This window comes from Eubalaena glacialis, chromosome 15, assembly GCF_028564815.1.
Source record: "Eubalaena glacialis isolate mEubGla1 chromosome 15, mEubGla1.1.hap2.+ XY, whole genome shotgun sequence".
In the NCBI taxonomy this organism is placed as follows: domain Eukaryota; kingdom Metazoa; phylum Chordata; class Mammalia; order Artiodactyla; family Balaenidae; genus Eubalaena; species Eubalaena glacialis.
Window position 1 is genome coordinate 64111301 of NC_083730.1, and position 22732 is coordinate 64134032.

A 22732-nucleotide genomic window follows, 5' to 3' on the forward strand; every position below is an offset into this window, starting at 1 on the left:
CCTTCAAGGTGCCTATGGCACTCAAATCTCTTTTCTAACTCATTCTTTTGCGTCTCCCTTCTCTGCGGTGACTTCAAAAATATTGGAACTTCACATTGGAACATTCACTTTTGTGGAAATAAATTTCAAATTGGAATTTAACTTGTTAGGAATAAAGTTTACTGTTATGATTTTCATTATATTGGCTCGGGTGGAACAGAATAGAGCTTTTATATGGGGACGTCAAAAAGGAAGGAAGGCAGTACAATAGACTTGGACATGTTCAAGACACATCGCCATGAAGAGGGCAGTGGAGGGAAGCTGTGCATGAATAAAATGATCTAGGGAAACACAGTGTGTGGAAGCCCACATATTTGGCTGGGAGGTTAGGAAAGGCAGGTCTAGCTCTCCAAGATTGGGTTGCAAGAAATGCCCAGGAAGAGGCATGTCAAGAGGCCAGGTCTGACTGGTCTCCATCCTCCACCACTGAGGAAGACAGACTTCTTCATCTTCCATCCAAAGGGTCTAAGTAATTTGGATTCTTGCCTGGGAAGGAGCAGATAACTCAAGAATGAGCTTCTGTGTGTGCATATGTGGTGTGATTTGTGTGTGTGTGTGTGTGTGTGTGGTGTGTCTGCATGTGTGGGGTGTGTGCATATGTGGGGTGTGTGTATGCGTGTGCATGGTGTGTGTGTGGTGTGTACATGTGTGTGTGTTGTGTGTCTGCATGTGTGTGGTGTTTGCATATGTGGTGCGTGTGTACGCATGTGTTGTGGTGTGTGTGTGTGTGTGTACTTTAAGTTTGTATGTCTTTCTGTCCGTCTTTGCCTATGCCTTATAGGAGAGACCCCACAGTACATTCGTTTGTAAATGTGGAAAATGGAAAATGGTCTTAACATTTCACATTACATTTTTTGCTTTCACCTTTATAGAATTATTGAAAATGTTATTTCGAATAAAAATAGAAAGACATAGACTGTGGATTGGAAGAAACGATGTGCTCACGCCCTAATTTAGGCCCCCTCCAGCACAGTCCTTTCCACGGCATCACTCAGCACCTAAAAGTATCTGCAGACACAGGCAAGCTGTATGTTTATAAGCTCAAATTTGAAAAATCTGATGAGTTGTAATATATCCTGTGATGAAATACTTTCAGTGATAAAGAGACCTCATTATTCATGAAATAGCCTTTTTTTAAAACAAAAGATAATATTTTATTTTCTACATTGCAGTGGTATGAATTATTACTCAAGAGAAAGTAAATAAAATTTTGACATCAAAACATTATTATATATATAACATTATATAATTGGGTATGAAATCTCATCTGGATGTGATGCATCAAATAATTTTTCCATGTTCTTCCTCTTATACCTACCTATCTATTTTTCTTCAAATTCAGCTTTCATTTTTGGGAAGGTGGCAAGCTTTCAGACAACACTTACGGTTAAAAATCCTTCCTTCTGGCCCTAGGAATGCCTGATTAAGAACTACCCAAAGGATTTTTGATTAAGAAGCAATACAAACTATCATTGCTAACATTTCTACTAAGTCCAAAGAGACTTGAATCTGGCCAAATGTAATAAATCCTTTTTATCATTATAATAATATAACTAAAGTATCATTATTTAAACATTTTATTTTATCAAGTTTTTAATAATGATTGACTTTTATCAAGCATTAAAACCCCATCTTAACAATGGAATATTATTCAGCCATGAAAAGGAATGAAGTCCTAACACAGGCTACAACATGGATGAAATTTGCAAACATTATGCTGAGTGAAAGAAGCTGGATACAAAAGGTCACATATCACTTAATTCTGTTTGGATGAAATGTCCAGAGCAGGTATATCTACTAGAGGCAGAAAGTAAATTAGTGCTTGCGTAGGGATGCATGGAGAGGGAAAGAAGAATAACTTCATGGGTGCAGGGTTTCTTTCTGGGGTGATGAAAGGGTTTTGGAATTAGATAGTGGTGATGGTTGCACAACCCAAAAACCACTGAACTGTGTTCCTTAAATGGGTGAACTTTATGGTATATGAATTATATCTCAATTAAAAAAATAATAACCATATCTTAAATCATCAGATCTTAAATCAAGAATCATTTTGATAGGCACTATTATCCAAGGAACTCAGCACTCAATATAATGGCCAGAATGAATGCTCACTTTAGTTCTGTAAAGTTTAGCTCTCTAAAAGTTACACGGTGAGGGATAGTGAATAATTTATGACTACAGATTTTACTAAAGAATCTCTCACTACATTTGTGTTAATACTATTTAATCCATGAAGAATTTTGATCTGGCTTTTATTTTACAGGGAATGGTTGGTTTGCTTCATTTCACTTGTGCTAGCACTTACGAAAGATCAGGAAATTTCAAACTTACAAATGGGTTCCTCAGCGAAAAACTGACCATTTAAAAACTATTATTTTAGTCTATTTCAAATATTCACTTAAAACATGTGGATTGTATTCCATCTACTTGAAATGCTTCTGTTTTTTTCAAATGACAATCACACATTCTACAAAAATGGAAGTAGAATTTATCCAATGGTAGGTTAATTCTGGAAAGATGATCCTACCTAGATAAAGCACATACGTGTCAACGTTTTCAGATCAAAACCTCAAAATATAATGTGTATAAGATATATCATTTCCTTATGAATAGCAAAAAAACCTCCCAGTTTTAAAAAGAAACTATCTGTGTCATTCACATTTTTCCCATAAAGATATACAAAATCTTACATTATGCTTTACAATAAGCCTGAAGTCACTGTCGTATTTATTTGACGTTTGTACTCTTATTTATCATGTTAGATATTGTACATGTCTCATCTCACCAGCCATAGTGGAAGCTCCAGGGTCTGTAGGTAAATCTTGATTTTTTTTTAGACTACACCCAAGCATAATGTCCTACATACAAATCACAGTCTAATATCTAATATATGTTGAAGATGCATGAATTAAGTTGTTCACATTACCCCATTGTCTAGGTATATAAATTTCTTTGAATGTATTTATAGTGTATTAGATTGACAAATGGCCAAAAATTGCCACGAATTTTGTAATGTCATCATTGCCTAGATTTCTATAAGCGTTATGACACATAGCTTTGTTATTCACGTACGTAATATAAAAAAAAGCCACCATCATACTCACAGTTGTAACCAGGTGCAATGCGGTGCTGCGCCTCCAGACTTGCCAACGTGATGTGGAAAATTATATGCAGCAACAGGAAGGAAAAACTGGTGAAGCACAGAGACTTTAACAACCGTCCTGTGTGTCCTGGGAAGAAAAACACAGAGATTATGAGCGATCCTGAGATGACCACACTCATTCTGACCTTCGTACCAGTCCACATAGAACACGTTTCTACATAAACTATTGTGTAGACTGACTCAAAAGAATATGAAGTGTAACAATGACTCTCTTAATTATTAGTCTAAAGCTAAAAGCATCTTATTCCCTTTGTAAAATTATATAATTAACACTGATTAAAAATGAGACATGAAAGAAAGATGCTTTCCTATTTATCACAGGATATGTTACCACAAAACGGAACCACTAGAAAGCCTCTGGTCCAGAAAGTTTTATAAGGGAGTTCTGCCAACTTTGATGAAACAGATAATCCCTGTCTTGTAAAAATAGTTCCAGAGAGTAGAAAAAGAAGGAAAGTTGCTTAAAACATTTTACAATTTAGAGTAAGTTTAATTTCAAAATTAAATAAAGCTAGAAAAAGAAAGGAATTTATAAGCCCATTTTACTTATGAATATAGACACAAATTATTTGAAAAAAATATTTGCTCACTAACTGAAATAGCAAGGTAAAATGCAATACATCACAATAAGCTAGTATTTATTGCAGAAAAAGAAATGTGGCTTAATAGTAACAAATCTGTAAGGATAAGTCACACGCTGGTAGGCTGATATGATAATTTTCTTAATGGATATGAAATAAGAATCTCATTAAGTTCAAAATCTATTTATGGTAAAATAATACAACACTCAGAAAACTAGGAATAGAAGGAAATATCCTTAAGATAATAAAGAATTGGGACTTCCCTGGTGGGGCAGTTGTTAAGAATCTGCCTGCCAATGCAGGGTACGCAGGTTCAATCTCTGGTCCGGGAAGATCCCACATGCCGCGGAGGAGCTAAGCCCATGCACCACAACTACTGAGCCTGCACTCTAGAGCCCACGAACCACAACTACTGAGCCCACACGCTGCAACTACTGAAGCCCACGTGCCTAGAGCCCGTGCTCTGCAATAAAGAGAAGCCACTGCAATGAGAAGCCTGCGCACCGCAACGAAGAGTAGCCCCTGCTTGCCACAACTAAAGAAAGCCCGCGCACAGCAATGAAGACCCAATGCAGCCAAAAAAGAAAAAGAAAAAGATAATAAAGAATTTATGCCATAACTAAAGCAAATATCCTGTTTATGGTGGAATTTTAGACACAGTCGTATTAATATCAGAGAACCATCAAGGACACTTGATACCCTTGCCACTTATATCACTGGTTGTACTGGCCAGTGTTATAAGATAAGAAAAAGAAAGAAGAGTTGTAATAACTAGAATTATCTGCAGATAATATGATCAAATGGAATTATTTGCAGATGACATCATCATCAATATAGAATGTCAAACTGAATCCACAGACCAACTATTAGAAAAAAATACACAAAAATGATTCAGATGCAATATCATCTTGCAAAAATAAATATAGCTCCTCTGCGTTGGCAATAATCAGAAAACAAGATACAACTTAAATTAGCAACCAAAACTGTATTGTAAATGGTTTTGTCAATTTGTCAGTCTAATCAAACATCTGATCAGATTAAAGTCTGTAATCAACTGACTTTACTAAATAAAGATATTTTCCTTGATAATCTGGGCAGGCTGATTCAATCAGCTGGAAGTCCTGAAAAGAACAGGTGATTACCCTAAAAATTGAAGCTTAAAGGTCTAAAATGTCATAAACATAAATACAAATATAACTAAAATGTCTCATTTTGTCTCACTTTTGATTTATGAGTTTAGCCAAGGGTTTGTCAATTCTGTCAATCTTTTCAAAGAACCAACTTTTGGTTTTGTTGATTCTCACTGTTGTTTTTCTATTCTCTGTTTCATTTCGCTCTGTTCTCATCTCTATTACTTCCTTCATTCTGCTAGTTTGCAGTTTAGTTTGCCCTTCTCCTTCTAGCTCCTTAAGGTGTAAATCTAGGGTATTGATTTGAGATCATTCTTTTTTGATACAGTTGTTTACAGCTATAAATTCCCCTGTGATCACTGCTTTCGCTGCATCCAATAAGTTTTGGTATGTTATGTTTTGTTTCCATTTGTCTCTAAGTATTCTTTTCCCTTGTGATTATCTCTTTGACCCACTGGTGTCTAAGAATGCATTGTTTAATTTCCATATTTCCAATTTTCCTTCTGTTATTAATGTCTTAGTTTCTTTCTATTGTACTTTGAGAAGATACTTTATATGCTTTCAGTCTTTCCAAATTTCTTGAGAATTTTTCCATGGTCTAACATATGGTCTATCCTGGAGCATATTCCATGTAAACTTGAGAAGAATAGGTATCCTCCTATTGCTGAGTGAAGAATTTCATATTTATCTGTTAGGTCTAGTTGGTTTATAGTTTTGTTCAAGTCTTCTTTTTCCTTATCATTCTTCTATTTAGATGTTCTTTCCAGTATTGAAAGTGGGCTACTGAAGTATCCAATTATTATTGTAGAATTGTCTATTTCTCCCTTCAAGTCTGCCAATGTTTGATTCATATATTTTGGGGCTCTGTTGTTTGCTAAGTATATGTTTATAATTGTTACATCTTCCTGAATTGACCTTTTATCAATATATGATGTCCTTCTTTGTAACAGTTTTTTACTTAAAATACATTTTGTCTAATATTAATGCAGCCACCTCAGCACTTTTTTGGTTATTATTCGCATAGAATATCTTTTTCCATCCCTTCACTTTCAACCAACTTTGTCTTTGGATTCTAAGTGAATCTCCTGTAGACAACACATAATTGGGTCATGTTTTATTATGCATTCTACTCCTTTTACCTTTCATTGGAGAGTTTAATCCAATTATATTAAAATAACTACTGATAAGGATACATTTTTGTCATTTTGCTATTTTTTTCCTGTATGTCATACATTTTTTTCCTTCATTTCCTCTGTTACTTCTTTCTTTTGTGTTTTTGAAGGATAAATTTGCTTAATATAAGATTTTTTTTTTAAAACATAGAAAACTTAGTTAATTAGTTGATTAATTTTTTACATTGTATATACTCTTTTTAAGATTCCATTACAGGTTATTACAAGATAGTACTGAATATAGTTCCCTGTGCTATACAGTAGGACCTTGTTGTATCTATCCTATTCCAACCCCATAACTTCTTGATAACTAATAATAAGACTGAATTAATTAGTTGGAGTGTAATACCATCAGATATATACTCTTTCAAAACCTTTTTTTCCCTCCTGATCCTGCTTCCAAAGACTGTCCTGGTTGCAAAGCTGCTGCTGCCCTGAAGCCATCTAAAGTCTCCTCCACACCATTCTATCTCTCTGACCAGAGGAACTGGGGGAAGGGGTCCCAAGAGCTAAAGACTAAAGGGGAAATCTTGCTGAGAAGAGACCCAGAGGGGGATCCTCTAATTCTGTTATAAACCAGTACAAGTCCTGGTCTCACCCTCAAGCTACACATGTGTGGAACAGACCCAAAAGAGCTTTCAGAACTGAACTACGATACAAAGAACCACACAGGTCCCAGACCGACCCCTGAGGGGTACGTGCACAAAGCAGACCCAAATAGAAAAGCAAAGGTTTGAGAAGTGAACTGACATTGGAACCACCAGCCACAGAAAGTGAGACAAAGCTTGTGAGCTGAAACCAACCAGACTGCCTGCTAAAACACAGAAACAAAGGGGAAAAAAATCAACATTATCCAGAGGATTTTAAGATGACCCAATGATTCATAACACAATATTCAAAATGACCAGGATATAATTCCAAATTACTTGGCATAGAAAACACCAGGAAAATCTGACCAATTCTCAAGAGAAAAGACAATGAAGTCAACCTTGAAATTACCCAGATGTTGGAATTATTAGAAAATGACTTTAAAACAACCCTTACAACCACACTCCATGAGGTCAAGGTAAATAATCTTAAAATGGAGAGCTCGAAGCTGTCAGTATAGAAATAGAAAAAGAAACGAGCAAGAAATAAAAAATTTAGAATTGGAAAAATACAATATCTGAAATTTAAAATTCACTTGATGGACTCAATAGTGGAATAGAGATGACAAAGAAATGAGCCAGTAACTTGAAGAGATTAACAGAAATTATGGACTTTGACTATCAGCGGGCTAATGCTTGAAAAAATTCATCGGCTCTCAGGTCTGAGATCAAAGGATCAAGGCCATCGTTTGTGTCATTTACGTCATTAGACTTACTGAAAGAGAGGAAAGAGAGAGTGGTCCAGAAAAATATTTGGATGATAGCTAAAAATTCCCCAAATTTGTTGAAGACATAATTTACACACTCAATACGCTCAGCAAACCTAAAAAGGATGAACTTGAAGAAACCACAAGAGACTCAGAATAACCAACCGGTTGGAAATCTAACATAAAGAAAAACTCCAAAAGCAGAGAGAGAAAAATGGCACATTACACACAGGGGGACAACTCTGAATTACCACATATTTTTCATCACAAACGGTGAAGACCAGACTAGCTGGAAAAACATCTTTAAAGTTATGAAAGGAAAGAACTATGAACCCAGGATTCTATATCCTGTGAAAACATCCTTCAGGAATGAAGACAAAAAGAAGACATTTTCAGATTAAGGAAAAGTGAGAGTATTTGTCACCAGGAGATCTGCTCTAAAAGAAATGCTAACATAGCCTGTTCAGGCTGAAAGGGAATGATACTAAAGGAAAACGTGGAACTTCAGTCATGAATAGGAGCGACAGAAATGGGTAAAAAGATATTTGTTTTCATACACACACACACTCACACTCACGTACACACACCCCTAATTACAGCCATGCTCCAATTAATTCATGGCATTTCTAGAAATGATCTCTGTTTTTCTGGTTTTGGAAGTATTTTGTGTGCACAGAAATAATTGAGGGTATTATGTTGCCCATGTGTTTTGAGTAGTCAGTCTAATTTACACAAGAAATACGAATTATCCAAGGATATGTCATGTAATAAATAATCACTCATAATTAGAAACATAAGAAAATGGGGCATATATTTAAAAGACTTAAAAATATATATGCTAACTTCAAGATGATTTCCCAAAGTAACGCAGATAGCAGATTCACAAAATAGGCAATTTATGGCCAGCATGACACAGGACCAAACTGCATACTTATATACTATTTTTCTCTGGTTATTAAGCAGAAGAAATTCAATATTAACAGAAAGAATAAATAACAAGGAGAAAAAGTAGAGTTTTTTCAATCAATTTTAATTTGGGTTTTATTCATTGATTTTATCTGTAATATATTTCCTCAAATAGAGTTTAAAAAAAAAAATACTACTGTTACTCCGTAGATTACATCCAGGAACTGGGACTTAAACATAGGTATAAATCTAACTCCTTATTTATAATACTTTTGAAAGTATTCAAAGGCTATTTTTTGAATTTTATTTTTTTTATACAGAATTTTATTTTTTTTATACAGTTGTATAAAATTAGTTTTATACAACTAATTTTCTTATTAGTTATCTATTTTATACATATTGGTGTATATATGTCAATCCCAATCTCCCAATTCATCCCATTACCACCACCCCCAACCCTGCTTTCACCACTTGGTGTCCATACGTTTGTCCTCTACACCTGTGTCTCTATTTCTGCCTTGAAAACTGGTTCATCTGTACCATTTTTCTAGATTCCACATATATGCATTAACATACGATATTTGTTTTTCTCTTTCTGACTTACTTCACTCTGTATGACCGTCTCTAGGTCCATCCACGTCTCTACAAATAACCCAGTTTTGTTCCTTTGTATGGCTGAGTAATATTCCATTATATATATGTACCACATCTTCTTTACCCATTCGTCTGTCAATGGGCATTTAGGTTGCTTCCATGACCTGGCTATTGTAAATAGTGCTGCAATGAACATTGGAGTGCATGTGTCTTTTTGAATTATGGTTTTCTCTGGGTATATGCCCAGTAGTGGGATTGCTGGGTCATACAGTAATTCCATTTTTAGTTGTTTTTAAGGAACCTCCATACTGTTCTCCACAGTGGCTGTATCAATTTACATTCCCACCAACAGTGCAAGAGGGTTCACTTTTCTCCACACCCTCTCCAGCATTTGTTGTTTGTAGATTTTCTGATGATGCACATTCTAACTGGTGTGAGGTGATACCTCACTGTACTTTTGATTTGCATTTCTCTAATAATTAGTGATGTTGAGCAGCTTTTCATGTGCCTCTTGGCCATCTTTATGTCTTCTTTGGAGAAATGTTTATTTAGGTCTTCTGCCCATTTTTGGATTGGGTTGTTTTTTTTTTTAATATTGAGCTGCATGAGCTGTCTATATATTTTGGAGATTAATCTTCTGTCCATTGATTCATTTGCAAATATTTTCTCCCATTCTGAGGGTGGTCTTTTCATCTTGTTTATAGTTTCCTTTGCTGTGCGAAAGCTTTTAAGTTTCATTAGGTCCCATTTGTTTATTTTTGTTTTTATTTCCATTACTCTAGGAGGTGGGTCAAAAAAGATCTTACTGTGATTTATGTCAAAGAGTGTTCTTCCCATGTTTTCCTCTAAGAGTTTTATAGTGTCCAGTCTTACATTTAGGTCTTTAATCCATTTTGAGTTTATTTTTGTGTATGGTGTTAGGGAGTGTTCTAATTTCCATCTTTTACATGTAGCTGTCCAGTTTTCCCAGCACCACTTATTGAAGAGACTGTCTTTTCTCCATTGTATATCCTTGCCTCCTTTGTCATAGATTAGTTGACCATAGGTGCATGGGTTTACCTCTGGGCTTTCTATCTTGATCCATTGATCTATGTTTCTGTTTTTGTGCCAGTACCATATTGTCTTGGTTACTGTAGCTTTGTAGTACAGTCTGAAGTCAGGGAGCCTGATTACTCCAGCTCCATTTTTTTCCCTCCATATTGCTTTGGCTATTCAGGGTCTTTTGTGTCTCCATACAAATTTTAAGATTTTTTGTTCTAGTTCTGTAAAAAATGCCACTGGTAATTTGATAGGGATTGCACTGAATCTGTAGATTGCTTTGGGTAGTTTAGTCATTTTGACAATATTGATTCTTCCAATCCAAGAACATGGTATATCTCTCCATCTGTTTGTGTCAGCTTTGATTTCTTTCATTAGTGTCTTATAGTTTTCTGAGTACAGGTCTTTTACCTCCTTAGGTAGATTTATTCCTAGATATTTTACTCTTTTTGTTGCAGTGGTGAATGGGATTGTTTCCTTAATTTCCCTTTCTGATCTTTCGTTGTTAGTGTATAGGAATGCAAGAGATTTCTGTGCATTAATTTTGTATCCTGCAACTTTACCAAATTCATTGGTTAGCTCTAGTCGTTTTCTGGTGGCATCTTTAGGATTCTCTTTGTATAGTACTGTGTCATCTGCAAACAGTGACAGTTTTACTTCTTTTTTTTCCAATTTATATTCATTTTATTTCTTTTTCTTCTCTGATTGCCGTGGCTAGGACTTCCAAAACTATGTTGAATAACAGCGGCGAGTGGACATCCTTGCCTTGTTCCTGATCTTAAAGGAAATGCTTTCAGTTTTTCACCATTGAGAATGATGTTTTCTGTGGATTTGTCGTATATCGCCTATACTATGTTGAGGTAGGTTCCCTCTATGCCCACTTTCTGGAGAGTTTTTATCATAAATCGGTGTTGAATTTTGTCAAAAGCTTTTCTTGCATCTATTGAGATGATCATATGGTTTTTATTCTTCAATATGTTAATATGGAGTATCACATTGATTGATTTGCATATACTGAAGAATACTTGCATCCCTGGGATAAATCTCACTTGATATGGTGTATGATCCTTTTAATGTGTTGCTGGATTCTGTTTGCTAGTATTTTGTTGAGGATTTTTGCATCTATATTCATCAGTGACATTGGCCTGTAATTTTCTTTTTTTGTAGTATCTTTGTCTGCTTTTGGTGTCAGGGTGATGGTGGCCTCGTAGAATGAGTTTGGGAGTGTTCCTTCTTCTGCAATTTTTTGGAAGAGCTTGAGAAGGATAGGTGTTAGCTCTTCTCTAAATGTTTGATAGAATTCGCCTGTGAAGCCATCTGGTCTTGGACTTTTGTTTGTTGGAAGGTTTTTAATCACAGTTTCAATTTCATTACTTGTGATTGATCTGTTCATATTTTCTATTTCTTCCTGGTTCAGTCTTGGAAGGTTATACCTTTCTAAGAATTTGTCCATTTCTTCCAGGTTGTCCATTTTATTGGCATAGAGTTGCTTTTAGTAGTCTCTTATGGTGCTTTGTGTTTCTGTAGTGTCCATTGTAACTTCTCCTTTTTCATTTCTAATTTTATTGATTTGAATCCTCTCCCTCTTTTTCTTGATGAGTCTGGCTAAGGGTTTATCAATTTTGTTTATCTTCTCAAAGAAACAGCTTTTAGTTTTATTGCTCTTTGCTATTGTTTTCTTTGCTTCTATTTCATTTACTTCTGCTCTGATCTTTATGATTTCTTTCCTCTGCTAACTTTGGGTTTTGTTTGTTCTTCTTTCTCTAGTTCCTTTAGGTGTAAGTTTAGATTGTTTATTTGAGGTTTTTCTTGTTTCTTGAGGTAGGATTGTATTGCTATAAACTTCCCTCTTAAACTGCCTTTGCTGCAGTCCATAGGTTTTGGATCTTTCATGTTTTCATTGTCATTTGTTTCTAGGTATTTTTTGATTTCCTCTTTGATTTATTCAGTGATCTCTCAGTTATTTAGTAGTGTATTGTTTAGCCTCCATGTGTTTGTGTTTTCTACGTTTTTTCCCCTGTAATTTATTTCTAATCTCATAGCGTTGTGGTCGGAAAAGATGTTTGATATGATTTCAATTTTCTTACATTTACCAAGTCTTGATTTGTGATCCAAGGTGTGATCTACCCTGGAGAATGTTCCTTGTGCACTTGAGAAGTGTAATCTGCTGTTTTTGGATGGAATGTCCTATAAATATCAATTAAATCTATCTGGTCTATTGTGTCATTTAAAGCCTGTGTTTCCTTATTAATTTTCTGTCTGGATGATCTGTCCATTGGTGTATGTGAGGTGTTAAAGTCCCCCACTATTATTGTGTTGCTGTCAATTTCCTCTTTTACAGCTGTTAGCATTTGCCTATGTATTGAGGTGCTCCTATGTTGGGTGCATATACATTTATAATTGTTATATGTTCTTCTTGGATTGATCCCTTGATCATTATGTAGTGTCCTTCCTTGTCTCTTGTAACATTCTTTATTTTAAAGTCTATTTTATCTGATATGAGTATGGCTACTCCAGCTTTCTTTTGATTTCCATTTGCATGGAATATCTTTTTCCATCCCCTCACTTTCAGTCTGTATGTGTCCCTAGGTCTGAAGTGGGTCTCTTGTAGACAGCATATATATGGGTCTTGTTTTTGTATCCGTTCAGCCTGTGTCTTTTGGTTGGAGCATTTAATCCATTCACATGTAAGGTAATTATCAATATGTATGTTCCTATTAGCATTTTCTTAATTGTTTTGGGTTTGTTTTTGTAGGTCCTTTTCTTCTCTTGTGTTCCCCACTTAGAGAAGTTCCTTTAGCATTTGTTGTAGAGCTGGTTTGGTGATGCTGAATTCTCTTAGCTTTTGCTTGTCTGTAAAGCTTTTGATTTCTCCGTCAAATCTGAATGAGATCCTTGCTGGATAGAGTAATCTTGGTTGCAGGTTCTTCCCTTTCATCACTTTGAATATATCATGCCACTCCCTTCTGGCTTGTAGAGTTTCTGCTGAGAAATCACCTGTTAACCTTATGGGAGTTCCCTTGTATGTTATCTGTCGCTTTTCCCTTGTTGCTTTTAATAATTTTTCTTTGTCTTTAATTTTTGTCAATTTGATTACTGTGTGTCTCAGCATGTTTCTCCTTGGGTTTATCCTGCTTGGGACTCTCTGTGCTTCCTGGACTTGGGTGGCTATTCCTTTCCCATGTTAGGGAAGTTTTTGACTATAATCTCTTCAAATATTTTCTCCGGTCCTTTCTCTCTCTCTTCTCCTTCTGGGACCCCTATAATGCGAATGTTGGTGCGTTTAATGTTGTCCCAGAGGTCTCTTAGGCTGTCTTCATTTCTTTTCATTCCTTTTTCTTTATTCTGTTACGCAGCAGTGAATTCCACCATTCTGTCTTCCAGGTCACTTATCCGTTCTTCTGCCTCAGTTATTCTGCTATTGATTCCTTCTAGTGTATTTTTCACTTCAGTTATTGTATTGTTCATCTCTGTTCGTTTGTTCTTTAATTCTTCTAGGTCTTTGTTAAACATTTCTTGCATCTTCTCGACCTTTACCTCCATTCTTTTTCCGTGGTCCTGGATCATCTTCACTATCATTATTATGAATTATCTTTCTGGAAGGTTGCCTATCTCCACTTCATTTAATTGTTTTTCTGGGTTTTAATCTTGTTCCTTCATCTGGTACATAGTCCTCTGCCTTTTCATTTTGTCTATCTTTCTGTGAATGTGGTTTTTGTTCCACAGGCTGCAGAATTGTAGTTCTTCATGCTCCTGCTACCTGTCCTCTGGTGGATGAGGCTATCTAAGAGGCTTGTGCAAGCTTCCTGATGGGAGCAACTGGTGGTGGGTAGAGCTGGGTGTTGCTCTGGTGGGCAGAGCTCAGTAAAACTTTAATCCGCTTGTCTGCTGATGGGTGGGGCTGAGTTCCCTCCCTGTTGGTTGTTTGGTCTGAGGCAACCCAGCACTCGAGGCTACAGGCTCTTTGGTAGGGCTAATGGCAGACTCCGGGAGGGTTCACGCCAAGAAGTACTTCCCAGAACTTCTGCTGCCAGTGTCCTTGTCCCCACCATGAGCCACAGTCACCCCCTGCCTCTGCAGGAGAGCCTCTAACACCAGCAAGTAGGTCTGGTTCGGTCTCCTATGGGGTCACTGCTCCTTCCCCCTGGGTCCTGATGCACACAGTACTTTGTGTGTCCTCCAAGAGGGGAGTCTCTGTTTCCCCCAGCCCTGTCGAAGTCCTGCAATCAAATCCCGCTAGTCTTCAAAGTCTGATTCTCTGGGAATTCCTCCTCCTGTTGCTGGACCCCCAGGTTGGGAAGCCTGATGTGGGGCTTAGAACCTTCACTCCAGTGGGTGGACTTCTGCGGTATAATTGTTCTCCAGTTTGTGAGTCACCCACCCAGTGGTTATGGGATTTGATTATATTGTGATTGTGCCCCTCCTACCATCTCCTTGTGGCTTCTCATTTGTCTTTGGATGTGGGATATCTTCTTTGGTGAGTTCCAGTGTCTTCCTGTCAACGATCATTCAGCAGTCAGCCGTGATTCCGGTGCTCTTGCAAGAGGTAGTGAGCACACATCCTTCTACTCCAACATCTTGAACCCTCAGAGGCTGCTGCTTTAGTCAACATTCCCAAACTCTAGCTTTCAAGTGATTTTAAAGGTGACAGTTAATGTGAAAGATCCATGAAGCTATGCATTCCCCTATCCTACCAATTCTCCAAGGAGAGCTCTGAGCCTTGTGATAATATTCTCTGTGGTAAAAATTAAACAGCAAAAAGTTTCATCGATGTGGGTTTATAGATAAGTTAATGAATCAAATACAAACTCTGTATTTATACAGAGTTTGACGAGTTTTTTAATATATTTCAAAGTCTCCTTTAGTCTTCCCCCAAGATACTTTTATTATTTATTTACAATTTAATTAGAAAGGCCTAGTAGAAGCACCATGTAGCCAATATATATGGCATTTAGAAAAAAAACACCAGCTTGGAAAGCAAGTACTTATATTTAATGAATTTCCCATAATTTTAGGCTCCCAATAGAACAAATGAAAAGCAGGTTGATACATAAAACTGAGTGTTTTCCTTTCTCTTCAAAATGAGGTTAAATACAAACACCTATTAGCTGGAAAGACGGTGCTGGGACTGCAAAATACACTGAACAGTCAAGCTTTCAGGTTGAGTATGTGAAGTTGCTAATACTCACCATTTGACTTACAAGAATAGCCATTTCATTGGCATGAAACTAATATAAATGGAGAGAAGAATTACACATCTACTATATATTCTATTTGAAATCTCATTGAGGCCATCATTCCAGCACTGCCCAAAACCCTTCTTTGCTAAAAAGAATGACTCATGGAGAGACTTTCTGGGAACACTACAAAAGCCAATAGAAGAATACATGACAAGATTATTCCCCCAGAGTTCTTCCCAACTAGACTAGAAGCTTCCATGGCATGTCTCCAAGTGGGACTTGGAATTCCCCCTGTGCCCCACCTCTTAATCCTCCCTTGCAAAAGCTCCATTTTCTATTTCCAATTTTGTTAATGGCATATTACTGAAGCCAAAAAAATATTTTTTCCCCTCTCCCTTCCCATTTGGACCTATCATTTATTACCCTGGCTTTTTTTTTTTTAATACTATTGTAACTAGTTTTTATTAAACTAGCTTTTTAAAAATTTATTTATTTTCCTTATTTATTTTTGGCTGTGTTGGGTCTTCGTTGCTGTGCATGGGCTTTCTCTAGGTGCGGCGAGAGGGGGCTACTCTTTGTTGAGGTGCACAGGCTTCTCATTGCAGTGGCTTCTCTTGTTGCGGAGCACGGGCTCTAGGCATGCAGGCTTCAGTAGTTGTGGCACGCGGGCTTAGTAGTTGCGGCACACAGGCTCTAGAGCGCAGGCTCAGTAGTTGTGGTGCACAGGTTTAGTTGCTCCGCGGCATGTGGCATCTTCCTGGACCAGGGCTCGAACCCGTGTCCCCTGCATTGGCAGGAGGATTCTTAACCACTGCGCCACCAGGGAAGCCCTACCCTGGCTTTATGTACTATTACTTAATAAGTTTTAAAGTGTAGTAATCGCTTCTAAAAGGTTCCCCACAATGAAGCCGATAGAATCAGGGAGAAGAACGGTGCTCAGGGTGTGGGGATGGTGGCTAAGGGGCCAGGGAAGGGAGTGACGCTGTCCGCACCACGTGTCTACTCCTCCCCTGCTTCCAAATTTACCGCTTGTGACCAGGCCGCATTTCCTCTGCATCTTTCCTTACCGCTTTGACCACAGGGACCTCCTTCTGACTCCCACACTGCATCGTGTCTGTATCTGACACTTAGGAATACGTATGTTATAATGTGAGTTGCTATCCTGGGTTGGTTCCCAGGAAACAGGCTCTGAGTCGAGATTGCTGTGCAGACAGTTACTGGGGAGGGTGCTCGGCAAGGACACCAACAGGGGAGTGAAGGGGCAGGGCTGGCCTGGGATGCAGCTCCGGGGGGCCCTCAGCTGGTGCTTGGGGAGCCTGGAGTTGGAATGGCCCTTCACAGTTGTCTAGGATTGAGGCAAGGGGGCTGAGACTTTGTATCTCACCCACCCCATCACTGACCAGAAATTAGATGTGGGCTGTCCCCGCAGATGGGTGTTACTTGCAGCTTCCTACCATTGAAGACAGTTACTGGAGAGGAACTCAGCTGTGGGCAGTCGAGAGTCAACAGTCAGGAATATCCATGGGGGATAAGTGCCACAGTCATGGCCCGGTGGGCCACTGGGCCGGTTCTAGACATTGATGGACCTCGGATAGGCCATAAGCATCCTGAACACAGGGGCTGCTTCCAGCACAGGGAAGGCTTCACAGGAACCTCATGCCTAAATATCTGCAAGGCAAAAGCAGGTCTGAGGGCACGAGGCAGTGGGTCTTCCAACTCCAGAAAACCCTGGGGGCCTGGGGCTTCCAGGTGATAGAGTAGTTCTTACAGTGAGCTACCTTTTTGGCGCTAAACATGTAGAAATCATAGGTAAAATATGAAGCACGTCACCAGAAACACATAACCAGTCACCAGCACAAGATAAATATCTGTAAGGTTAGAAATGGAAGAGAAATGCACAGCTTTGTGCAGGTGGCCTTGAAGCAGACACTGGAGACCAAAGTTGGCTTCCTGATGTGCATTTCATTACATGCTCAGTGTCAACAAGGAGGCTACTGCTGGGAACACTGATTAAAAGAGGGGTTTGGGTTACAGCTCCCCAGTTTTCAAAAGGATGCTGGAAAAGAATCTATGGTTTACGAGGAGCTTAGGGAGGAGGGAGATGGTAGGTCTGACTACTGAGAAAGTCCAAATCCCAGGCATCATCCAAGGACACATCTTAACTCTCCACAGTGCCCCACGGGTCCAGGTGGGAAAACTGCAAGAGTATTAGAGGGAAAGATAAGCACAGGGAGTGAAGAAAGAACTCCAAGGAGAGCAAGAGAGAGGGGGACTGAGACAGAAGAACTTCTCATTCATTACAAGGAGAAACATAAAGCCAGAAAAGACAACTGGGACATGCATTCACCAAAGCAAAAATTAGAAAATTGTGAAACGTACTGAAAATGACTTTAAGTTGCTTGGGAGCCTCAAAAAGATAAATAAATTAAATCCTGAAATGTGAACAAGAAATTTTGCAAACAGAAATGAAGTAAAGCGGATGACACTGAAAAAAGCAACTATATGTCTTGGAAATTTAAAACATAGTCATATAATTAGTTAAATACATCAATAGATGAGCTAAGGTGCAGGTGGGATAGAGACAAAGATAAATGTAGTTAAGTGGATGGCAGTACAGAGGAGTTCACCCAGAAATAGGCACAAAGTAACAAGGAAGAAATTGAACAGCAGATGGGAGACATGGAGGGTGGACTGAGAGAATCCTACTTATGGCATTAGGAATTCCAAAAAAGTAGCAGAAACAGGGAAAGAAATATTTTGATGAATTGTCTTCTATTCATTTATTTGGTAATTTATTCATAAACAGACAACTGTTTCATAACTACTATGTGAGAGTCATCCTGCTGAGACTTCAGCCTCTAGCACAGAACAAGAACACAGCATACTCTTGAGATCATACATGCTGTTGAGGAGCAGACAAAAATGCCAGGTACACCATAAAGGTAAAAATTGGACAGAAATTGGAAGTAAGAATTTTGTTTAATTAGAAACAATATATGTAAAAATACTCTGGCACATAAGGATAGGTTGGAGGAGCCAAAGCTTTCAGCTGAATTGGAAATTCTAGGTCATCCAGCTCCGAGAACCAGATAGTAAATATTTTTGGTAAAGACACAATTCTGCCCTTGCCGTGCAAAAGCACACAGACAACACATGAACAAATTAGTAATGGCTGTGTTCCAGTAAAACCTTATTTGTGGGCACTGAAACTTGAAGTCAGGTAATGTTCTTTTTTTTGAAATGCATCCTCTTTATTTATTTATTTATTTATTTATTTATTTATGGCTGTGTTGGGTCTTCGTTTCTGTGCGAGGGCTTTCTCTAGTTGCGGCAAGTGGGGGCCACTCTTCATCGCGGTGCGCGGGCCTCTCACTATCGCGGCCTCTCTTGTTGCGGAGCACAGGCTCCAGACGCGCAGGTTCAGTAATTGTGGCTCACGGGCCTAGTTGCTCCGCGGCATGTGGGATCTTCCCAGACCAGGGCTCGAACCCGTGTCCCCTGCATTGGCAGGCAGATTCTCAACCACTGCGCCACCAGGGAAGCCCCCAGGTAATGTTCTTATGTCTTGAAATAATCTTGATTTTTTTCAGTCATTTAAATTAGCTCACAGGCCATCCAAATACTGTGGTAGGTAGAGGCAGATTTGGCCCCTGGGCTGTAGTTTGTGGACCCACAGAAGCTGAAGCAAAATGTTCACAAGTTAGAGAAGCAAAAAAGACTGAGCTTTGATTTTCAAGAAATTTCCTAGCCAGCATTCCACTGATTCCATGACGTCTGAGGGTCGTTCCCATTTACAGGGAACAAACAAAGCAGGTGTTGACTCATTCTGACCAGGTTGTAAACACTGGCGTTCACTGTTTGCATTCACATGGCTGCGATCCCCAGAGAAGACCCCACACACACTTTCACTTTCTCTGATTTCACCATTTCCAAAAGGAAATCAGGCCAAAAATCAGAACTCCAGTTGTAAATATATGCTGAATTCTTAATATCATGAGGTAGTTGTTTTGTTGCGATGTTTTCACGAGAGAGAAAAAGAAAGCTATTCAGGTAGAAATGTATTAAAACACACAGAACCTTGTATAAGCACACTGAAAATTTCCTGCTAAAGTCTGAAAAGCTGAACTATGGAAAAGAGGCCAAATTGGATAACTCAAGTTCAAGCACCCAAAAAAAGGCTTTCCTAGCACATTCTCATGGCCCTGCATGGGCGGGTTTGGCAGAGAACAGGCCAATACAAACATCCAACATGGACATGAGGAATTTTCTTCAGTAGAATCAATTGATTAACCAGGCCCACTCAGACAGAGGAAGGCACTTCCAAGTGCACAAGCTCTGAGGCCCCTCGTTGAGTGGCCAACGCCTTTGCAGGAGGTCAAGGGCAGGCTTCAGCCAACAGATTCAAAGGCAGACGTCAGGAAGACGCCCAGCCCTCTGCAGAGCAGAGCTCCCCCATGATGAGCCTTGTTCCCCCTCCTGGAGGGCAGGACAGCCCGCGGAGGCTGTGTGACGCAGGGAGCGTCGAGAATGTGTATGGCATTTACCAGCGCGCTGGGAAAACTTCCCACGTAAAAGTGGAACCTCCAAGTTGGGGCTTTGGGCCAATTCAGTAAACAACCTATAGGACTAAGGGAAGAGGGTTGACAGTCACTATTTTTTGTTGCTTTTACTTTTTTTTTTTTAACCATGTTACGACTTCTGCCCCTTGGACCCTAAACAACAGATGGTTTCCGTGTTTTTCTGCCCAGGCCTGAGAAGGCGGGGTAGAGTGTGACCCATCCACTGCCCACATCGTCTTTGCAGGGATGCCCTGCCCAGGCCCTGAGCTCCCGAGATCTCCATGTGGCACACGGGGAGGGGCTGTCAGTGGTGACTCCCCTGGGCACTGGCAGTGCGGAGCCGGCCCTGCTGCTCCCTGCTTCCCTCTGGGTGGAAATGCTCCAAACTCCAGAGGAAAACAAACAGAAAGAGGGGATAACTTAGATATTTACCAGATATGGCTCCTGATCGGTGGCCCTGACCCACTCCACCTCTGGTTCTGGGATTTCACAAATTTCTCAGACTACTCAGGACCCCGGCATTGATCCTCAGAGAGACTGCATTGGAACCCAGCTGTATCAGAGAGTAGCCACTTGGGAATGAAAAGCCTTGATCGTTTTTAAGATGATTCAAAATATGAGAAGCACGGTTTATTGTCCATACATTTATTTCCAACCTAGCAGCCGCCTTGGGGAGTTGAGTCAGAAAAGCTATGGAGGAAAATACAAAATAAACAAATAATACACACCAAAAATCTGCTCTGCTAAGCAAGTTGTCAAAATCAGGAGGGAGAATTTTTTTAAAGAAATTGTGAGGTTCATGGATCTCATTTCTGAGAACTTCAGTTGTCTTAGTTCATCATTCGAGGGAGGAAAGCGCCCTTCTACACGCTGTTTCCCCAAACTCTCACTGCCTTCAGCACAAGGAGCTTTGTCAGATGAGAGCTCTCTGCTATACGTCGCTCCCGGGGGTGGATGCCTGCATGTCCTACGTTGACTGGGAGCCTCAGGAAGGCAGGACCAAGTGTGACAGCTCTCGGGACACTCCCGAATGTTGGCACGGCGCTCGGCATGTAAACCAGCCCATCCACTGTTACCAAAAGGACATAACAATAAATGAAAACTGCATGACAGGGGTTGGTCCTTGAGCACTGATCTCAGTGCATGTGGGTTCTGCACAGCCAACAGGAAGACCTCGTGCTGCTTGTTCAACTACAAGGCCAGTTTCCCGAATTCTGCAGTGAGGGACCTACAAATGGTAACGAATGGGGAACCATCAGGTGATGGAGTCCATTCCTCTCCGAGGCAGGCGGATCCCCGTGGAGCATTCTTCCAGTCTTAGCTTTCCAGGTCTCCTGCACCAAGCTCTCCTGCAATCCCTTTAGGAAAAATGCTGAATGTCACCCGAAAACAGTGTCTGTCCAGCTACACTTCATTCTCTTCTACCCCACGCGACTCTGCCCTGTTCTTTTTCCTTTTGCCTCTCTTTCCAGGGAGTCCAGTTTGGTTCCACATTGACCGAGCATCAGCCATGAACACTCACAGCCTCCAGCTTCACACGGATGGAGAGTCTGAGCCTCAGTGCTGGGGCGTCTCCACACACCTGGGAGTGGTCCAGGTGCAGACTGGTGACTGCCCACGTGCTTCATCGCATCTGCCTTTGGTGGGCATGAGATGCCCGCTTAGCTGGCCAGGCATCTTCCTGACCCGGCTGGCCCAGCAGGAGAGACCATTTGTGCTGTTATCGTCTTGTTCCCATGGAGAACGCACACCAGGTGACCGTGACTAACTGCTTCGTGACCTGCTGTGTTTATCTCTCCAGCCCCGTGCTTCCCTCTCAGGCCGCGGGGCCGTGGGGCAGCCGTCAGCCGGCCCTGCTTCTGTTTGCTCTCTGTGCTCAAAAGCCCCAGGGAATGAATCATCCACAAAGGGGTCTCCAGGGAGAGGCACAGACTGTCCTCAACTTCTCTTCCCAGGAAGAGCCCAGCACACTTTGGAAAACCAACGTTTTCATTAATTTTTCGTCATAACTCCAACAGTACTTTTTCACTTACTTTGGAAACTGGCAAGAAGACAGTGCAATTTCTCTCTTTAGATGGTACATGCCTATCTGTCCCTTTAGCTCAGGCCCGAGGTGTGAAGTTTAGACCTTCCCTGGTCATCCAAGCTGCAACAGACACAATCACCCCAGGGGTTCTTTGTCATATTACCCTGCTTTGTGCACCTCGCTACTTGCAATCACCTTATTTTATTTTTTTCTCTTCTTATCACCTGATTCTCTCTCTTGCAAGTGTAAGCCGCACGAGTGCAAGGATCCCGTTTGGCCTGTTGTGATCGCTGTACTCCCGATGTGCAGAAGAGTGCTTAGCAGGTAGTCAGCACACAAAAAATATTGGTTGAATGAATGAACGGATGAAGGAAATGTCATGGGTGGACCTAAGAAGTCATATGTTAACTTACAGTGGTTGACACAGCCATGTGGGTGACACAGTGTAACATCTTCAACCTTGGCCAGGGTGAAGGACTGAGGGGAGTAGGACATTAGTGCATGGTGACAAAGTGTCTCTGCAGAGTTCAATTCCTTGAGCTCAAAATTTTATCTAGTATTAGCCTACTGGCCTGCATCCACACCCTGACATCTGCCATGAAACAGAGCAGCCAAACTCACACATCCCTCCTTCCCACCACCTTCAGGTTCACTCATCTTTCCCTCCCTTCCTCCCTCCTTTCTTTCCTCCTTCCTTCCTCCCTTCCTCCCTCCCTCTCTCCCTTCCTTCCTTCCTTCCTCCCTCCCTTCCTCCCTTCCTCCCTCCCTCCCTTCCTCCCTTTCTTCCTCTCTCTCAATCACACACACACACATACATACACACACACACACACACACATACACAGATCTTAAGATGCTTCTCTTTCAGTTTCATAGATTACTTGACTCTTGAGCATACTCTTAGTATGAAGATCCTTCCCTAATGGTTTAAAAAAATAATTTTAAAGTATCTTTTTTTAAATTGCATTACTTATGGTTTTTTTTTTTCAT

At 40.0% G+C, this 22732-nt stretch overlaps 1 protein-coding gene across 1 annotated transcript in view; it reads right to left on the bottom strand.

Moving 5' to 3' along the window:
• Positions 1-22732, bottom strand: part of PIEZO2 (piezo type mechanosensitive ion channel component 2) — a 350107-nt gene that overhangs the window by 217029 nt on the left and 110346 nt on the right. Inside the window, exon 3 of the mRNA XM_061169133.1 lies at positions 3144-3269. Within this exon, the coding sequence (XP_061025116.1) occupies positions 3144-3269 (126 nt within the window). The remainder of the gene's footprint in view (positions 1-3143; positions 3270-22732) is intronic.